Genomic DNA, 15,356 nt, shown 5'->3' on the forward strand with positions numbered 1-15,356 from the left:
GGTGCTCTATTTAGGTTTTATAAGAAGTGATGACCCTAAAGCTGTTCAGAGTGGAATATCAATGGCATTATTAAGGCATAAAGATGTTACATGAAAAATGTTTTGTTACTGTCTTCGATGTTTTAAACTATGCAAGTACTTACAGCAGTGGTACTAATTATTTAAAAATCAAAAAAATGGGTCTTTAAAAAAGGACATTATATCCATCATCCAGATATATTGAGCGTTTTCTTTGGATTCATAGTGGCTGTCTGTTCTCAAATGCATAGCGTGAAGGACGCTCCTAAACAATACATGAATACAACAAGATGAAACTCTGACACTAGCCAGCAGGTAAAGAAACCTTAATCAAGTAAAACACAATCGTCTCCAGTGAAAACGTGCTGGGTGTTAAAAGTCAAAGTCATTGGCTGCAAACTCCATTTCCATTTTGATATATTTTAATTGTGTTTCAACAACATTTTAGACAGTAAGCCCCTTTATGTCATTATACAAATTATGAAAAAATATTCTGCAGGGCGAATAAATGTTCCAGGCACATTACAAAATACAAAATGTTTTACAAACCATATAAAGTGGATCACATTTGGAAATGATGAACACAAATCCAGAAGGCCCGAGGACATGATTTATATGCTACTTAGACTTGAGTATGGCTGTTGGTAGAAACGTTAATTCATCACATTTTCTCCTCCGAATGTTGCTATGGTAATTAGAAGAGTTCAGGAACGGGTGAATGATCCACAAAACCAGAGAGCCCCCTGCAGGATATGGATATTAAGGTCTACTGAAAAAGGCTCACTAACAAATCAGTAGACTGCTATTGTCTGCTATAAGTATTTTAACATTTCCAGTTATTTCTAAACTCATTTTGTTGATTTCTAGGGTCGCTCAAATGTAATCCAGAGCTTTCTAATGTGTCTTACGTTTGTTTCTAGTGTTGACAATTGAAATCGAGGCATTTTGTAAAAAAAAAAAAAGAGCTACAAAACGCCCAGACATTTACTCCCTGAAAACATCGTGGTGTGTGTGCTTTTTGGTAAAAGATTATTTGGCCTTTTCTGGTTTTAAGAAAGTGCAAAAATAATGACTGTTTAGCTGAATGTCCTTCAAAAGCACTTAAAGTGGTGCCTAAAGTTTAAGGGTTTTTGGACACATTACCTACAAATGACATGATGGTGCATCCCATGATCAAGAGATGATTACATTAAATAGAGGCATGAGTGCTTTGGAGTGGTTACAGAACAGAACGTACCAGGTTTGATTCCAACCTTGGGACATTTCAAAGCCCCCCCCCCCCTCTCGCCGCTATTTCTAAACTTGCCTCTGACAAACACATGCAAAAATAAAACATAATATAACGTTAATGAATGCATAGAGGCCGACCTTCCAGTATAATCAGGCTGAATTAGATATTTATCAGTATACAATTAAATTGTAAAAAAGGAAAATCAAACTTTTGTAATTTAACAATTAAAAGGCAGTTATTGAATATAAAAGCACATACACACACCTATTCCACATTTTCGCAACTCTCCTATAACACTATAAAATCCTGCAAAGCTACATTTGTGATCTACCAATAAACTGAATATACAAAACCGAAAGTGTTATAGGGTGGCTGGAGGTGACTAAAGGACTGTTAGATGTTTCTATGAGTCAGAGTCAGAGTCACCATAGTAGCGGTTCCTCTTGATCATATCCTCCGCACTCATCTCCTCTGCATCACTTCCTTCTTTGTCCTCCTCCCAGAAGCCCACATCCTGGGAGGCGCGGTCCTGCTTTGGCTGTGGAGGTGGAGAGGCGGACGGTGAGATATCGGGGGAGTTGCTTCTCAGAGAGCGTTCTTCTTCCACCATCTTGTCTTCTGCTGCTGCTGCTGCTGCTGTTCCTCTCTTCCATGGCTTCTCTCTCTCTTCCAGCGGCTCGGTCTCCACAGCCTCGTCTGAGATGGCATCGCTTGTATTCTCTTCATCTTCGCTCGGTATTCGAGGCAATGACTCTTCTTTCTTTTCCTGCCGTTTCAGCTTCTGAGGCTCTGGCTTCTTCTCCACTGCTGGTTCTTCAGACTGTTTCTCCTCGAAGGATGCCCTCCAGTCCAGCAGGGATTTGAGAGGGCGCCGAAGCTCCCTGGGCTCCGGGGGGGCGGCGGCGGCGCGGGGTTTGGGTGCGATTGTAAAAGGCCGAATGCGCTCCTTCAGAGAAGAGCTCCTCCTCAGGCTCTTCAGCTCAGCCCGGTCTGAGCTCTGGAGCGATGAAGGCACCTCGTCCCCCGGGGGCCACTTGGCTCTCCAAGGTCGGTTTGAAGAAACTCCCTCTGTGACTGGACTGAGTGCTTCTGTCCCAGAGGGGCCCTCACCAGCCGGGGGGGGCCAGGCAACCCTCAGCCTGCGTTTCTCCACCGGCTTCTCTGCAGACTCTGGCTTCTCCTCGGCCCTGACAGGTTTCTGCACACGTGTCTCCAGTCTGGCAGTCAGGTCTCCTACCTTCACCGGCTGAGAGGTCTCCACGGCCGGGGGCCCCTGTTTCTCTGAGACAGTCTCAGCGGGACGCGTCACCGCTGCTGGGGCCGCTTGCTCCCTCGGTGTCAACACTTCCTCACCTTCCTCTTCATCAGCTCGAGGCTCCCAGAGCTCCTTGTGAGGCCGATGGCCGAAGCCCTCGTCATAGTTGCCTTTAGCTTTGAACAGCTGGCTGAAGTGGGGCTTGCAGTAGACTTTGCCATGCAGAGAGGCGTAGTTCCCAAGACTAGAAATGAAAAATGGCAAAGATGTTATTTTGCTCATTTCTGTTTTTGAGGTTCTTGTGGTCGGCCACCAGGCAGGCATTTCAAAATCACGTTGAAAATGTAGGAAATATGTGACAGTGCACAACTGACCTGAGCGTGGTGCTGCAGTGAACACAGCGGAAGCAACTTTTGTGGTAGACATGCTGAAGAGCGACCAGTCTCTCCAACGGGTACACCGTCTTCTCACAATCGACGCACGTCTCCCTCACCGGTGCGCTGAACTTCTAAACACACAATGAAAGTAACACAAATTCATAATTAGAAAAGGCTAAAAGTGCACATTTCATGAATGTGTCCATCTTTTTGTAATGACTGACTCACCCGAGTTGCTTTGGGCTGCTCGCTGCTGCTGTCCCCTGAAACAGACAAAGCACCAGTCAGTGTTTTACTGAGCAGCTGGAAAGAGCAATCAAACCAAACTGTGTCTCACACTCGGTGTCAGAGTAATTTGGGAATATTAATATATTAATGTTCCATTTTCCATTCCAGGTTAAACTGCATCAATAACACTAACAATGCCCTTTGAGTGTCCACTACGACTCACCATTGCGTTCAGGTGCAGGAATGTGTTTCTGAATTGATGGTACAGATGTTTTTGGAGCAGGCACCTCTGCGGCCTGGAGGAAGCACAAAGGGGAAGAAGAGAGGGAACCAAACACATGTGTCAAGTGGCTGCTACATAAAGAACTGCTGTGTATTTCCCGGTTAAAAAAACAGACTTTTAAAAACACCTGTATTTACAAAACCCCCCCACTGTTATCCCAGTTATATGTTTAAATTCAGCTCTTGTTGAACTCACAGAGCGGGTGGCGCCTTGTTTAGAAGCAGCAGCCTGATACTTGGCCATCTTGTCCCTCGTGGATGTGGAGTCCAACACTCTGTCACGCACAGTCGGACCTAAAGCAGGACATATAAACACGCTTAATCCTTTCATTGTATTCTGCAGTAAACACACAACTCAACTCATTATCTAAAGTGCTGTGTGTGTGTGTGTGTGTGTGTGTGTGTGTGTGTGTGTGTGTGTGTGTGTGTGTGTGTGTGTGTGTGTGTGTGTGTGTGTGTGTGTGTGTGTGTGTGTGTGTGTGTGTGTGTGTGTGTGTGTGTGTGTGTGTGTGTGTGTGTGTGTGTGTGTGTGTTTTTCTTTACCCCCATGTTGGTCCATGTCCTCTGAGGAAGTACTGCGAAGGGTTGTCCTGCCAGCCTGTAAGAGGAAAAGGGAAAGAAAAATGGTTGAGATCAGAGGCCTAGTTACTAAGTTAATGGCATGAAAAAGTACAAAATTCACAGCCTATATGTGAGGCTCTAACTGTTTCACAAATGGATATCACAAGACATCCAGACCAATTATTCACAAAAGTTTTGGAATGCAACATCCTCACATTTTGGAGAACACTGCAACAAACAACAACTTGATTAAGATGCCTTAGTGGGAGATTCAGGGACACGTACTATATCTAAATCTTTCAACCTTAACTGAGGACCTGTAGGTGTCTTTGGGACATACTTCTCAAACACCAAACTACATGCTGCGTCTCAGCAACACTTCACTAAATACACACCAGCTCTAGTAACAGTCACCAGTTTTTATACTTTTTGACATCTGTCTCCAGCAGAAAAAGTGCCAGGTATCTGCATGGACAGGCACCCTGCAACATGACTTTAACCCCTGCTTTGTGTGTATGCCCATGTGTCACTAAAACTAATAACTAAACCAGACAGTTCCTCTCAGCAGTTTTCTTGAACACACACACATACACACACAGGTGGAGAAGAGTTTTGGACAATTAAAGTAGCCCTTTCTTTCAGAACGTTTTAGTGGGACTGTGGATTTGTGTTGTGCCACCGTCGTCCTCAACAAATCCAAACGCAATATAAAACACTCAAAGCTTTGTGTATACTAAATATAAGGAGATTGAACCTTTTCTTGCAGGATTATTGACAGAGTAAGTGTTACAACTCAGTCCACCCTGTAAATGTTCAACAGTAACCTAAAGCCATATGTCAGCATTTTTAGACACTGCAACTTTCCAAAAAGTTTTCAAGCAGTGTGTTGAAAACTGTAGCACACACCACGAACTGCACAGCATGACATAAAAAAACCTATAAAATGGAAACCTAAAACTGAAGCTCAGGGCTGCTGGAAACACACACTGGCTAATGAAAAGTGAGATAAAGCCCATCGCTCCTCAGAGGTGATCCTCTGAAGAAAGAAACAGCTTTCGGTCAGGAATGTTCCCACATTCCTCTCTTATGGAAGGTGAAGAGTGGAGGGCTTGTTGTTTTGGGCTAAGAGGGAGAAAGACACTGAGGGAGAGTGAGAGACAGAAAATGGGGGAGAAGGGCCACAAACCAGGTGGAACAAGACATCTTCTGAAAATACAGGGGTCAGTGGACACTGCATCTGAAAGTATGACAACCTAAACCCAACTCGGCTAATTTATGGTCAAAGAAAGGACCTTGTCCTTAGCTGCTGTATGGAAACGGTTATTATACTCAATAACAGGTGGCTTCTTATCTCTGTTTTACATATGCAAACTAATTGCATTGTCCTACAACAAACAGCACCACTCATTCCTGTCCTCTGTTTAGTTTAGTAGCAGTCACTATTGTTTCACTGTAAGGCTGGAGGGTGCTTTTCCACTGCAGGGCCTGGTATGGTTAGGCCTTGGTAGGCCAGGCTCACTTTATGCTGCGTTTCCATTACAGTTTACCAACTGGGGTAGTAACTATAGTAACGCAGTGTAGGCGGGGCGATCGGCTGTTCGAAGGGGGGAGCGACGCTGCATAAAACTGCTGGGACGTCATCTTCAATGCGAACCACAAAACCAAAACATCAGCCGTTAGCACTCAGAGCTCACAGCTCCTCATATCTGTACAGAAATAGGACAAAAGTTAAACATGTACAAACCACAGACTGTCTGTGTCATGGTGAATACAGTCGCTGGTTTATTTATGTCTGTAGGCCGTTATTGTGAGTGTGGACGGAGCATATACAACGTTAGCTTAGCCCGATCGATCCGATCTCCATTCAGAAAACATGCACTTTATGCCTGCCGTCTTGTCTGCAGACCGGTATCAGAATGTTGTTACTTCGGCATCATTTTGAAACGTGTATTACAATTAAATCACGGTAAAATATGTGCATTTTGTTGTAGTTGTAGCCCCCTTGCCAGCGATTCACTCTGACCATTCAGCAGTCGAGTGTTTACGTCACTAATTTAGCATATTCAGCCCAGTTGTTGGCCCGGTAAGAACCTTGATTTTGGAGGGCCAGAGAAAAGGTGAAAAAGTAGCCCTGAGACGGAACCTAGTGGAAAAGCAAAAAAAAGCTTAAACCGTGCTACGTGCTGCAGTAGAATAGCGCCATAACTGTTTAAAGAGTTCCTTTAAAGATTTGAATTGAAGCAGATTGAGGTAATGCAACAGAAAGTTAACTAAATCTTTTCTTCTCAACATGGGTTCAGAAAAGGGTGTTTATGACCAATGCCTGAGAAACTTGGCCGACACATTAACAGCTGGCAATGCTGGCAAACAAAGTGACCAAGAGCCTCATTCATAAGCAAATATGTTCTCAGTTAATGTCGAATGTAGGCACAAATTGAGCACTTTTTTAAATATTGCAATAAAGTGTGGAGGGGCTGTCCCACCTAGAAGTGTCTCAAATGTGTCTGATGTTAAACATGATCTGATTTTGTGTGTACCTTGCCCATGGTCTCCTCTCCCCTCTCAAACTTCATCTTCAGGTTGGTTAGTGGAACTCTGGGTTTTTCATAAGAGGCACGGGGGCTGGTTGGAACTTGCTCTTCAAGCTTTTCAGGTCTTTCCCGGTGTGTCAGCACATCCCTCTCCATCTCGGTTTGCTCTTCGCCTTTGGATGCCTCTGGAGATGCTGCGGGCTTCTGGACCACACTGGCTGTAAGTTGATCTCCCTGAGAGGGTGGCAGCCCGGGGCTCTTCAAAGGAGGGCCGTGCTCAGCGATAGACGCAGGCCTGGCCAGAGCAGGGGGCCTGCTGCGAGGGGGGGGCTGGCTGGGGGTCGGGACGGAGGACGGCTTGTTCTGTGGCTGCTCCCAGCGCTTCTTCAGAGCACTCAGATTGCCCGGCCGCAGGGAGGATGTCACACTGTCAGACTGTGAGGAAGACAAGAAAAGATTAAAACTTTAGTCAAAGTCAACTTTATTGTCAATCTTTCAGTTTGTGTGTAAAGACAGAGAGATTCAAAATACCGTTTCCCACAATCCTGAATACAAATATAAAAATATGTATATACCGATATATACACAATCAACAGACACATTTATACATATGCAAACATTAAGACATAAATAAAAGCACAACAATCAATACATACAAAATAACAGTCACTTCAATATCTTTGGGAAATGTACATTAGTGCAAGATTGTCCATAGCAGCGTAAAAGGTGCCTGGTGCTGGATCTGAGTGTCTTAGTGTGTGTGTCCCAGTGGGGAGAGGGGGGAGGGGGGAGGGAGGGGAGGGAGTTCAGCCTCCTGACAGCCTGGTGGAAAAAACTGTTCTTTAGTGAGAATTATTCAAAAGCACTGCCAATTAAAAGTATAGTTTGGTCTTGTTCCTGTCATCTGTCTATATGGTGAATTATAAAAGTATTTCCTTTTGGCAGCAAACAGTACTAAACCCACAGCTGGATGGAATAAAGGAAATGCCAGAATCTGAGCTTGGCTTCACTGACAGCAGATTAGGTGAACAGCTGTTCAAAGTTGGTCCAGGAAGTAGATGTTTTCCTGCGGCAACTGAAGGCTCCGATTGGCTCAAGATGGACATAACAGGGACGAGCATGCAGGCAGATTTTATTCAGCTGCATTCCTTTCCACGCGACAACTTCACCTTTCCCAACAGAACACTGGGGAGTGCTCTGTTCAACACTCAGCCATTCGTGACAATAAAACATTTTGAGCAGCAAACTGCACAACAGCTCCACAGGAGGCACACTACTGCCGGGTGACCGCTGGGAACTTCCTTTATTTTGAAAAAGGAATGACACGTTGAATAAAGAGGATGTGGATATGTGAATAAATCACTTTCAGATAAGTAAAATAATCAACAAATAAATCTTAGAGAACATTGTGAGCTTTTGTTGGAAAGCCTCCCAGCTAAAGTCAAGCCAGAAGAAAACATTTAAACAATGTTATGTTAGGAAAACCTCCACAAAGTACAAATTAATCTAACATTTAATATAAAGAGGATTAAATTTAACCAACAAAGAAAAGCACACAATTACTCCCTATATGAACAACTTATAGCATAACAGTACAGAAAACTACATCTGGTAGATCTACAATAAGTTATAAGAACATGTAAGAACACAATCAGACAAAAAGAGGAAGAATACAAATGTGAGAATAAAGAACTGAACAGAAGGGACAAAAACTCCAAAGTGTACAAAAAACTGACGCACAATTACTGTCTTTGTGAGGAAAGTCCGGGGTGAGCAGAGAAGGCAGGACAGTGGCAAGATTGTTCCCGTTTTTTAAGCAATTGAAAAAAGGAGAAACTTGTGAATTTGTTTGAGTACAAACAAGATGTAACTACAACTTGACAGCAATGAAATAGAGAGTCCTTTGGCTGGTCCTTCACAGGTCAGGCTGCTGAGAGACAGAACTCTCACAGATGTTAGCGGCTGAACAGAATCTGAGAGCTAGTCCAGCCCCTTTAACACCAGGAGAGTGACTGAGAGAGGCAGAATACACAGGAAACCACAGCAGGAAATGATACATTCAGGGAAAAGTTAACTCTTTGTATGCTGTGCCGGCTTTTACATTATCCACTCAATAATTATTTCTCAAGATAATAGCAATACAAATGTGTCTTCTTAGCACTTCTTTTGAGAGATTGAAAAGAAAGGACATAACATATGGAATACACGCCAAAGTGTAGGGGAAAACACTGGAAGGGAAAAGAACAATAGCCACTAAAACTGATGTTTTTAGTTGCATTTTAACGGGCGTTTGACAAAGGACAATGTAAAAAGTTGATGACATTTAGCAAAGGTCGTAAGGCTGGATTTTAAACCTGATTAAAACCCCGGATGTTGCAGTTAAAAAGTATTCACTCTGAAAATAAGCCTTCTTGCTTTATTGCGTTTTCATCCTCTGTGGTTTTTAACGTAAGAAATGACATGTACTGATATATATGTTGTATAACCCTGAGCCCATCAAAGAAAAACGCAGAATATTGTACGAAAGAAACTGTTTAGGGCAGCTTAAGAAGAGACACACCAATCAATAACAAGCAAAACCTGAATCTACCAAAAACACACCTTAACTATAAAACTGAATGAAGTAGTACTAGTTGTCCATTTGTCTTACGCTATTACAATATATTGAACTGCTCCCTGTACACTGGAGATGAAGTCTAAAGGAGACAATACACGCTGTAAACGCTCCTCTATGGAGAGAGATGCCTTGATCTTTCAAACTCCCCCTTACTAAGGACCTTAGACTAGCTGCACCATGTGGACCAATGCTGAGACCGTCAAGCCCCTTTGAAGGCTGATGGGGATTACTCTGAGGGAAAAGGATCTTCCCCAATGTGATAACAGCTCTCAAATCTAGTACATAGATTACAAAAAAATATTTCACAGATTATATTCAGAGTTCTTCAGTTCTTTTCTGATAATGACCAACATAATTACAGACCACTCACAAATCAATTCAGTTCAGTATGATGTCCAAACACTATATAATAATTAATAATAACAGAGAAAGGCAGCACATCTTCACATGTGAGAAGCTGTGGCCCAAAAATGTTTAAAATGTCTATGAACTTTTTAATCTAATTTAATTAATCTAATACACTAACCCTTTTATTGTCGTCTTTAAAAAGTCCCCCCTTCCCTCAATCCCCTTCTCACAGACAGATGGTCTTTTGCTCATTTAAATGTATACCTGTAAATTCCACACATACTATTGGATCTGGATATGAAAGCAAAAATGAAGTAAAAAAACAAAGTATTCTTGTTATTATCAGACAGCTAATTAAACAAAGCATACAGAAGCTATTAAGACACACACACACACACACACACACACACACACACACACACACACACACACACACACACACACACACACACACACACACACACACACACACACACACACACACACACACACACACACACACACACACACACACACACACACACACACACACACACACACACACACACACACACACACACACACACACACACACACACACACACACACACACACACACACACACACAATAGAGAACATTACCTTATATTTCTTCATGTTATAGGCTGATGATCAGTAACTAATTATCTCCAGTACTGCTGCAGTACATGATGGTGCAACAAAGAGCATTTGTAAGGGATTACACTGAATTAGGATTATAGGTTTGATAGCCTGCCCATCGCAACAAGTAGCCAATGAGAGGTCAGGAAAGACAGTGTGTTGGCATGTTGAGTGTGTGTTCAATTATAATCATCACAAGCAGCTACTGAGCATAACATGCAGCATGCACACACTTCAAGTAACCATTACATTTGACTTTTAGATGAAAGAGCTATAAATGTATCGTAGATTTAGATTTCCATGGGTGAAACCTCAAATTAAATCAGTCTTTCTTGTAACAACTTTAGGAACAGCTGTACACTGCTATTTCATAAACCTCAACAAATCTCGGATCTGAACATCTATGGAAATGCCATTTCTTAACAGAGATATACTCACTCCTTTTTTCTTCTCCGCAGTTGACACTTCAGCAGCTTTTTGATACCTGAGAGAGACAGAAACAACAGTGACCTCTGGGAACTCAAAACCAAAACATTTACAATCTTTTTCTTGCATTAAAACAGGTTTGAGTTAACAACAAACATCAGTGGTGTTACTCACTTGGAGAAGCGTTCAGCGAGGGCATTGTTTCTCCCTCGGCCGCTGAGTGACAGCTCCTTCGCAGTGACTCGCAGGGACTGAGCCGCCCAGTTCCGTCGATTGAAGGGAGCACTTTCCATCTTTAGACCGTATCAGAAGACTTGAAATAAAACACAAACCACTGTTAGCTATGTACTACATCATAGTAACCCTTCTAAATCATTTCCCAAAACTTTGTTGGGGAAAACTAAACGTCAGTCTCAGTTCAGCTGTTGATAAATGCAATCCCCCCCCAGCTAATTGTTCTAAAGTAAATCAAGGTAACACAGCGTTGGATATACAAACGGTTTTGTTGGTGAAGTATAATAAAAAAAAAAACAGCATGTACATGTAACCAGATACAAAACTTCTTGATATGCACAGTCCAGGTTTGTGTCTGAGATCAGTGATTCAGTCTGTATCATGCTATCCATCAATTAGCCCCACAACTCAACACGCTGACATACATACCAAAGAGTGGCTGCCCATGTATGTGTTCATACAGCATGCATGCAAACAAACAATTTAGCATGTTTGAACTTGCAGACCGGTTTGTGCCGCATGAATGCAAAATGGAAACACAAGAGTGAGCACATTATCATTATGAGAGGATAACTCGCCATAGGCAACATCCACAAAAGACCAGAGAGAAGCAGCGCCTGACAATGACACAACATAACACACAAAGTCTTTTTTAACGTCACTTGGACAGACCTACACTTAAATAGGTGCTACAGACGGAAGATGCACCTTTGATGCAGTTTCAGAGACGTCTTAATTTCAGACTATGAATCCGACTTTACTGCTCAGACAGAATATCATAACCCTATGTTAAAATCACCACTGTGCACAGCTGACAGACTCAATAATCATTTACTAACAAGGCCTTTTTACTCAGTTACACCTATTACATCACCACTCAGTAGCAAGGCAATGCTGGTGAGAAGTGGGAGGACTTTGGACTTAACTGAATTTCAACATAAGCCGAGTAGAAAACGGTCAAATGCAACTACACTTCACAACTGCGTGTATTACCTACATAGTAACATAAATGTTATATTACATCATAATCATATGTAATAATGATATATAATGTAATGTAATTAATTACATTGACTGTCAGGCCATTGTTTGTGCTTCTAGATGGGCAAAGATTAGAAACAGCACAATGATATGAAGGGCGGTCGACTGACTATTGGGTTTCTCCCGTCTGAATCGCTTGAGGCTTTTTACAGTTGTTACATTGTTCAGAGGCCGATGGACAAGTTCGTTTACCATGTCTTTGATTAGTTTCATTTAATTTCAAACCTTTATTTACCCAGGTGTATCCCATTGAGATCATTGATCTCTTTTTCAAGGGAGACCTGCTCAAGTAGGTTCCACATGAAACATAAAAACATAAACAGAACAACAAAAAGGGCATCATACAGCATCATTAAAGGGTTTACAATTGACATAACTATCCACATGAGCAGGTACCAACAGTTTCCGATTGAGTAGCTGTATGTTATACTGTGTACAGTTACTATTCAAGGGGTACATTGCTTTAAGCACAGAACCATTTAACCTGCCAGAACTTCCTCTTTCTATCCCTGTTAGCTCCATTGTATGATGTCGAGCTAAAGCAGGGACACACCCTGAACAGGCCACCAGTCCCTCACAGGGATAACACAGGTGGACTGGGTAAAGAGTCGCCAATCCACCTGTTTTGCATATCCTTTAACGGTTATAGAAATCAACATCAAAAACATGGAGTACACAACTCCATGTGAAAATGACTAGGGCTGAGAACTGAACCTCAAGTTGGTCTCATTGTTTAGAAGTCAATACTCTCTAGACAGTTTTGTATGAGAAGCTAGAACCACGCAGGAGACCACTCTCACTAATGACGACATGCAGGTGTAAATGTAAACTATACAAACAAATTAGTTTAAGTTAAACACATGGAATTTAAACATAAAGATAGATCTGCCGTACAGATATAAAGCACCCTGAGGAAAATGTGTAATTTCCTTTATAAGTAAATTGTGTTTGACTGATTTTCTGTAATAGGTTTAGTTGATTTGTGTTAATGACTCCTCTTCAAGCTATAAGCAGAGACATTAGAAGTAGCATGGTATACATTCCCACAATTTTCCAGCTCCCATTGCTCTAATGATTATTTGCTTTACCTCCACCCTTCCTGGAATTATGTCATTCACTTTGTGTATTACTCCTCTGTATAGAAGATTACAGAGAACATAGACGTTATGGTAATTAATCATAGATAACGAAGAAAATACAAGTTGTTCTTGATTCAAGCAAGTTGCAAAGCCGACCAATCTGATTTATGAGCTTTTGAAATCTGCTTATCAAAACACCCGCATTTAGCTTCCTCTCCATCACTCTTTATCAGTGAAAGGTGGACACTGACCTTTAACCCTTGCATTAAGACCAACCTTTCTTTCAAAGCAAGTAACCACAACACAATCAGACACAGTATGAGTATGACTCATAAGGAGGAGTCGGCAATATTTAGCGTATGATTGACCAAGAAGCAACTCCTATTTAAAGTAAAATGCACAATATCAGGTGATAAAATGTATTTTTTTTAAAGTGTTGAAGATTGGTAGCTCTTACGAGGCCAGCTTGTTAACTCGAGAATGTACATTTCAGGTTTGTAGCATCGTAAAAAGCGAAACTAGTTTGAGAGACAACATTTAGTTATCTACTTCATAGAGCATTTTGTTATAAGTTGTATTCAGACTGAGCAATATAATGGTAAGATCTAAGACTTCAACACAGACTCAGCAGCTGGACTGGGTTTGCATCGATACATAGCCTATCTCGAAACAGTAAGTGCTTTAAGAGCAACACAGAGTAGCCTACGCCTAGTACGTGCACCTGCATTATTTCAAAAAAATCAAAGGCTAAACGTTTCCACCGATAGGTTCGTTCGACTATTCAAAATATGTATATATATATATATATATTTTACCACAGCCCGAACCCGAGTCATTAACATACATTTTCACGTCCTTTCTTTGAGTTTTGTCTTACCTGTGCAAACTTCCGTTGAGTCACTCGTTCTGTGAAACCTTGAGACACCTGACACTAGCTGCCGCCTCTGCGTCACCGCCCGGTGTGGGACAGGCAGAGGTGGAGAGACCAGAAAGGTGTCATGGGAGTGGAAGAGACGGGTCATGTGACTTTATGCACCAATAAGCTGAGATGTTGCATTACCCCTACCTGGTACATGTCTGTGAGCCAGTGCGTGGGTGCGCCCATCACCAACCCACCCACACCCACCCAAATTCCTGCGAAGACCAAGCAATACTCTTTCATTTTTCAAGGAAAATTAAAGCACGGGGAATTAATTAAGAGAGATAAAGAAAGCAGAAACAACTCAGGTCTCTTGGACAGAACAGCATCTGATTCTCCAGAGACTGATGTAGACTAGGACACAGTTTGGTTGAACACTGCTCTTATAAAAGTGATTTGGTTAAATGAAATATATTAGTTTACAATACTACTAAAATGACTATACTAAGAATAATAATAGTCATAATAAACTTTATTATCATCATTCACTTTACAAGATGCTCCAAAGATTTACAAAAAATATGAGAAGAAAGAAATTAGCAGACATAAAAAAGAGCCCTAATCAGACATGTCCATGCTCCTAAGGCAATCTTGTTAATGAACGGACAAATATATAAACAACTTTTAAAAAGGCAACCTTTTAGCTATATTTGTGGGATCTAAAGGTTGATGATGTGGAGAGTGCATTGGATGTTTGCATTCCATTCGCCTTCTAAATAAGTCAAGTCAGGTAGTGTAGTGCAAAAGGAAATCATGGCATTCATTTGAGGAACTTACATGAGCTCAAGAAGTTTTGCCATCCTTTCTTGGACCACCACAGTATCTTTGATCCAACATTCATTTTGAGCTCCACTACACGTCTGTAAAGTGTTGTGTCTACATTGCATGGTTGTGACAAAATATATCCCCAGACAGAAATATAAAGATCTGACAAAGTATTCAAAACCAGTTTTATCTACATACAGTAAGCAGGCCTACATTTTTTGCAATGATGACACACAGACTTAAAAGCTAAAGAGAATACCAGAGTATCTGCTGCAAAGATACACTAAAGTAGTAATTGAGTAAATGTATGTTACTCAGATCCATAAATAAATAAATATTTATATTTAATGTTATAGATTTTGCAAATGTCCAAGTCCAATAATGAAAAAGCAAACATTTAAAGCTACTCCTATGCTATTAACCCGTTGCATGAGAACCAATTAAGAAAGCAAGTATTTTTTTATTTTCAGATTGACATGTAAACTCAACTATTAAACCCATAAAAAAGCAAACAGCAAAGTTTAGACTATAAACTCACTAATATAAATCAACACTGCCACCATTGAGGATGACGTCACGCTTGTTAAACGGCAGTTTGGAGGGAGCTAAATTGTCCTTTAATATTACAAGATTCAGCTTTAATAATAAAAATGTTACCCTGATGTTACTGCTAAAAAAAAATGATTTTAGCCTGATGCACACTTTAGACAACGGGGTGAAAGGGGGAAGCGGATCGAGCCACTAAAACTGACATAATATAATATCAAATATAATCCCTGTTTTCTTTAATTTGAGTGCCCACTCC

General features: G+C 41.4%; 1 protein-coding gene across 1 annotated transcript; it reads right to left on the minus strand.

The window, feature by feature from the left end:
- Positions 1–422: 422 nt before the first annotated feature.
- Positions 423–13,863, minus strand: LOC307040309 (LIM domain and actin-binding protein 1-like). Its single transcript, XM_079683011.1, has 10 exons — positions 13,745–13,863; positions 10,688–10,826; positions 10,526–10,571; positions 6,490–6,918; positions 3,935–3,989; positions 3,588–3,685; positions 3,333–3,405; positions 3,110–3,144; positions 2,879–3,012; positions 423–2,748 (listed from the first exon to the last, which is right to left on the minus strand). The coding sequence occupies exons 2-10, from the start codon at positions 10,804–10,806 to the stop codon at positions 1,653–1,655; spliced, it is 2,085 nt and encodes a 694-aa protein (XP_079539137.1). The 5' UTR covers positions 10,807–10,826; positions 13,745–13,863; the 3' UTR covers positions 423–1,652.
- Between the last annotated feature and the right edge of the window lie 1,493 nt (positions 13,864–15,356).

Source organism: Notothenia rossii, assembly GCF_949606895.1.
Source record: "Notothenia rossii genome assembly, chromosome: 5".
NCBI lineage: Eukaryota > Metazoa > Chordata > Actinopteri > Perciformes > Nototheniidae > Notothenia > Notothenia rossii.